Below are 6245 nucleotides of genomic sequence, written 5' to 3' on the forward strand. Positions count from 1 at the left end.
CTTTTCTTAATCCGATGTCGTTGACGAATGCTAGAAACTTTCCAAAGGCTGCCAAAGGGACCACCGACTTTAGTCACCATCGTCCAAGATTAAGGAGGAGGGTCTTAGCTAGGAGTTGAAAGAAGGAAGAGCTTATGAAGAAGATATGTTTGCATGTGCAAACCTGCAGACGAACCACCGACTTTGGCCTCAATCTCACATAGATCTTTACACTAGGATTATATACATATATAAATTAACCTTCTTAAACTCTTTCCTAATTGGCGTTTGAGTTCATGCATGCTAACTTAGCAATATCCGTAATTAAATATAGTATAAGTACACCATCTTTCTCCCTTTAGCTAGGAAAATAGAGGCTACCTAAAGGTAAATAGATCACGGGTGGAAGACAACGAGCATCAACTATAACTACGCTCAAATTTCCTTTCGTCGTTATCGTATCAGATTCCAACTCTCGTTGTCTTGCATGTTGGTTGGTTGGTTAGTTGATTACAGCATATGATTTGAAATCTAAAGCTATTGAATTATCCTGTGATTAATCCAATTTAGTTATCACGGTGTATATTAGTTTACAAATAATTATACCTAAATCTTCTATATATATATATATATATATATATATATATATATATATGAAAGCGTGACATGTTCACATGATACATGCTATTTAATAGTGAATGGGTATTAATAGTCTTGGACAAGATATATGAATGTAATAATAAATGGATCGATGACGAGTTGGTTGAATATACCTAGTCTCTTTTATATTGACGGTGGCTGATTTAATTGCGAGAAATATTGCTTCCAACTACCGAGTCTTGGATGCTTAGATCCATTAAATTTTAATTACTACAAAGTAATTGAGGACTGGACTTTTTTAATGGTTAGATGAGGTACCTTTTCCCTATAATAATTAAGATAGTATCTAATCTTTTTGAACACAATATAAATGCACAAGAATACAACACATACCAACTCTGTGAATATCCCTTAGTAAGCTAATCCATAGCAATGATTAGAGGATCTATTCTCCATAGATTATATGCAATAAAACAACTCTATAATTATCTACAATGATTAGGGAAGATAATCAAGACTTATAGAGTCTATAGAGGGGGCAGCATATTAGGCTAGGATATTAGAAGATGATAAAAGATAGGGACAATGACTTAATATCAATTTAGATTCTTCACTTGTTGACTCTTACTATCTCACGGGAGAGATTATGAGATGGATTGTCGATAAGATATGTACATGATTTGTAGCGAATTTTCTACGAGAGCAACATATATGCATGATTTTTTGGCGGGTTGTCGTCATATAAAATTTGGCGTACTATGATATGTTTTTTTAGAAGGATTGAATTAATTGTGCTGTCCTATAGATTAGGGAGGATTAGTGGCTTAGTCTAGTCTACAATTATTTTAATAGCTCGTGATCTAAGTTAATCCAATATTATTGGGATATAAATATAAGAAAAATGTTATAGTGTCACAATTAAATTATAAATTGCTACAAATTGAGTTGAATTAATTTCTCTAGTAGTTTCTCCTTATTTCTGTCAAAAAAAAAAACCACTGAAATATTTTTTTAAACTATATTTTACTGTCTCATACTCATATGTAAAATTATTATACACTCTTATATCAAATTAATTCTCCATACTGTTTGACTTAAAAATGAAACTGTTAGTGTTTCCATACATTATTAAAATATATTTAATTCCACTGTATTTTTCAACCAAATTAATAGTAGAAATAATAAAACTACCCGTACTATCACTGCATTATTATTTTCTATCACAAGCAAATAGCTAAATGACTAAACTATTCGTACTAATTTGAACTTAAATTCCCATTGACGGTTGATTAATAATTATAATTTAAATTTAACTAATTCACTTTGATATATATAGGGATAAGTTGTAAATTGCCCTATTTCTTCCTTGGATAAGTGAGAGCTTGTGACAGGACAAAATGGTGACATGTCATTGGTTGATGCCACCTCATCACCAGCCAACCGTCTTAGATTACGTCACTACGCTAACCTCTAGCTTAGCACCAACCATGCAAGATTGCTCATCAAATTATTATTACACCAAAGTAAATCACATAAGCTTATTTATTTAAATATAATATTTGATAAGGAGGCATAGTTTGATTAAAAGAAATAATTCTACGGATAGAATCGCTCAAACTCTATTTATTTTAGGCACAACTGGTTCCAACTCAGCCATTAGGATCACCGTGGCCCACTCAGCCGTCCTCGTCAGCTTGAACTGGCTTCGTCATCGTCACGTCAGCACGTCTTGATCCTCGACACCTAGCACTTTTAAACCCCCAAAGGCGTAGTACGTGTACCCACACGAATGATGGAATTATTGCGCCAGCCGTCGATTCATCACTGGACGGCTCTGATGGTGGGGCAGGGCGATGCCTACGTTTGCCCTCGCGTGTGTCCATCCTGTCACAGTTGCTGTTCATAAGCTACCCCGACAAGTGGCCGGATAACTAGTTTTTGACGGAATACCAACGAGTCACTTATATGTCCATCTAATTAGTAATGAAGTCATTTATATTTAAAATTATATATATATAAAAGTAGTAATGTCAGATAAGGGAAGGAAAGCATGAGGGCCGCATAAAAATATCTATGTCGAGTTATCCAAACCACTGCTATGTTATCCGACGACTTATTCGCTATCCGACAATAACCGCCGGATAGCTTTACCTAATTGCTGGCCCCACCGATAGGGCCCGATGTTGGGTACCTCCAAACTGGACGCATAGGATTTCATATGCGGCTATGCTATGCCAGCTTGCTCAGGATTTCAAGGGTCCATTTATAAATTTATGACACCGTACGAAGATGGAACTTATTTATAAGAATACTAGTGAAAATAAAAACCATATAGAAAATAGTGTGTTAGTTCTAAAACAGAGTTTTTTAATGTAAAAAATATAATTAGAATATCTTTGTCGACAATGTGATAAGATAGAATCCGAACTGAAATAAACCTATAGAAAAGGTACAGGGTTTCTTTGCACATTTCCCTTAAAAGCAACAAAGGAGAAGAGCAAAGCATGCATTATTTACGCAAAAGAACGGTCATCTCCGGTGCGTTATATAGTCTTGTTACCGGACAACCTTTTCCTTTTAACAGGCTATATCAAGTAGACTCGATCCTTTCTTTTTAGGTGACAACTTGGAGAACAAAGTTTTCCATTGCGTTGGTAAAAGAGAAGCCTAACTCAACTCATCTTAGATCCATCCTCTTAAGTAAGGCGATGTTAATAGAACGTTTGTAAATTGTCTGTGAGCAATGCATGACTCATGCTATGAGTGTGCAGTGGTTGTCATTATAACCCTTCATTTCAGGCACTCAACTCCTAACATTTCCCTCAAAAAAGAAAATAATAATTTAAATAAAAGAACTCCTGAACACGAGTTATATATTATATTATTCAAAGAAAAATTGTGATTATATAACAACACAGCCACTTGTCTACTGTATCATAGTAACTAAAGGAGGTCTTGTCTGGTGTACAAAGTCCTCATAAAATTATCTCACGCTCCCTTGCTCTTCACTATTCCAGTCTTCCTACTGAGCAGTGAGCGGATCGTCTCCAGACCTAATTGCAAAAGTGAATATTAAAATTTGTGCAAATGGCCATCCACACCCACATTTTTGCATGTGGTTTGGAGGTAATTCAAGTACCCTGGCTGACTGCAGCAAATTCTCACATTCTTGGCCTGTAAAGGATCTTCCTCCCCGTTTCATTCAAAAACTCAATTTATTCTTTCCCAAAAGATAGAAATGAGTGCCCCACACAGCAGCTGTCTCCAGCTTCCTCCAATCCTCCCCCCTGCCAGCCCATTATGCTTCCTTCTCCTCACTCCTCACTCCCCTGCCTCTTCCTCTCTCTCTTCTCAGTCTAATCTCTCTCTCTCTCTCTCTATATATTTCTTCCCCATTCCATTCGATTCCATCTTATCTAAAAAACAAAACCAACTTTAGTTAAAACCCCAATGTCTACTCCAAAACCCCTCCATCTCCTTCCTCTCCTCCTCTTCTTCTCCTTCCCCACTCTCCTCTTCGCTGCCACTCCATTCCCTCACAACACCACTAATCTAAATATCTTCTCCTCTTCCTCTTCCTCTTCGTCATCGTCTCCTCTCTCCTCCTCGAAGCGCTTCGAGGGCTCCTCCGACCTGATCCACCTCCGCTACCACATGGGCCCCGTCCTCTCCTCCCCGATCCGCCTCTACCTCATCTGGTACGGCCGCTGGCCCCAAGCCCTAAAATCCCCCCTCCGCGACTTCCTACTCTCCCTCTCCGACCCAGCCGTCCCCTCCCCCTCCGCCGCCCAGTGGTGGTCCACCGTCTCTCTCTACTCCGACCAGACCGGATCGAACGTCTCCCGCTCCCTCTCCCTCGCCGCCGAGTTCTCCAACCCCTCCCTCTCCCGCGGCCGTCTCCTCTCCCGCCTCGACATCCAGCTCATCATCGCCGACGCCATCGCCGCCGGGAACCTCCCAGTCGACCACCGCCGCGGCGTCTACCTCGTCCTCACCGCCCCCGACGTCGCCGTCCAGGACTTCTGCCGCGCCGTCTGCGGCTTCCACTATTTCACCTTCCCCTCCCTCGTCGGCCACACGCTGCCGTACGCCTGGGTGGGCCACAGCGGCACCCAGTGCCCTGAGGTCTGCGCCTACCCATTCGCCGTGCCGAGCTACATGGTCGGGGTGGGGCCCATGGCCCCGCCCAATGGGGACGTCGGGGTGGATGGGATGGTGAGCGTGATGGCGCACGAGCTGGCGGAGATGGCGACCGACGCGCTCATCAACGCGTGGTACGCCGGGGAGGACCCCACCGCGCCGACCGAGATCGCCGATTTGTGCGAAGGAGTATACGGGAGTGGTGGCGGAGGAGGGTATACTGGGGAAGTGAGTAAAGATGGGACGGGGAGAAGTTTCAATATTAATGGCAGGAACGGGAGGAGGTTTCTCGTGCAGTGGGTGTGGAGCCCAATTGCTAAGGCTTGTGTGGGCCCAAATGCCATTGACTAGATCTAGATTTTTCTCTTCTTTTTTTTTTTTCTATTTTCGTTTTTCATTGTTGTTTTTCTTTTTCTTTCTTTCTTTCTTTCTGAGCCTTTTGGGCTCATTGCATGATTAATTAGTTATATATAAATATATATTATACACGTTAATGTGTAGCAGCATAATAAACTGTAGTACCTAATAGCAGCATTTTTTATATGGGCCAAGTTGGGCCGTTCAGGAGGCTGGGCTTGGGAGAAATTAATTCATCTGGGCCAAGAACCAATAGATCAGAGGTAGAGACACGTGTGATGCATGTGGCTTCATGCAAAGGAGCTCGATCCACGAGGTGCCACGCGTCGGTACGAGGTGACATTTTGATCTCCTTAAGAGCCCCCCTCCTTAGTCTCACTATATCGAAAGCCATGGCGGATGCTCGTGAGCGCTGTGACCATAGGTGTGGGTGTACCGTCCCTTGCCCCGGTGGGGTAGCTTGCAGGTCCTTGGATCTCATCACCATCGTCCGTTTACTCCCCAAGATGATTATAATTAGATATTTTCTCATTTCGCATTCCGTATTTTTGCTTAATTTCGCAGTCAGCATTACAATTAATATTGAAACGATAGCTAAGAAAGAAGTGCAAAGTCGTAATAGACACATAAAGTGCGGTTCTAAATGAAAACTTCCCCTCTTTGACGACTAATGAGCTCGGTACCGTGGCAGGTGCACTGTGGTCGCCGCCAGTACGGCGACCGGGGCGGAGACCCGGCACTCGACGTGCTCGTGCGGGGAGCACTGCAGATGTAACCCCTGCACGTGCGGAAGGGCCGGGACGGCTACTGGGGTTGGCACTCATACGTGCACGTGCGGCCCTTCTTGCACGTGCTCCACTTGTGCAGCGTGAGGCGTCCACTCGAATGTGCTTCCAAGCTTATCACTAGTATAGTTTCTGTTTGGCCAAACATCGGATATATATATAATGTAAGGAGATAGGAAAAAAGAAGAAGGAAAATTATGTGTGGTAATGAGGAAGGGGGATAATTATGTTTATAGAGATAAAAGATCCGAGCAGTACGTGTATGGACTATGGTATGGGTTTGTTGTATGATATGGTATCGTACTTGAAATATCTAAGTTACCTGAGTGTTATAACATCTTGACTACGAATTTTCCAAATCTATCTTTATTACCTTTATACATC

The 6245-nt window shown here is 42.0% G+C and overlaps 1 protein-coding gene across 1 annotated transcript; it reads left to right on the top strand.

Moving 5' to 3' along the window:
* The first annotated feature begins 3531 nt into the window (after positions 1 to 3531).
* Positions 3532 to 5207, top strand: LOC140763789 (protein EXORDIUM-like 5). Its single transcript, XM_073102139.1, has one exon. The coding sequence runs from the start codon at positions 4030 to 4032 to the stop codon at positions 5068 to 5070; it is 1041 nt and encodes a 346-aa protein (XP_072958240.1). The 5' UTR covers positions 3532 to 4029; the 3' UTR covers positions 5071 to 5207.
* Positions 5208 to 6245: the final 1038 nt, after the last annotated feature.

This window comes from Typha angustifolia, chromosome 7, assembly GCF_048772165.1.
Source record: "Typha angustifolia cultivar Huaian chromosome 7, ASM4877216v1, whole genome shotgun sequence".
Lineage (NCBI taxonomy): Eukaryota > Viridiplantae > Streptophyta > Magnoliopsida > Poales > Typhaceae > Typha > Typha angustifolia.

Bases quoted from the DNA above. Each gene is read 5' to 3' on its own strand.
- LOC140763789 (XM_073102139.1), top strand. From the start codon at position 4,030: ATGTCTACTCCAAAACCCCTCCATCTCCTTCCTCTCCTCCTCTTCTTC.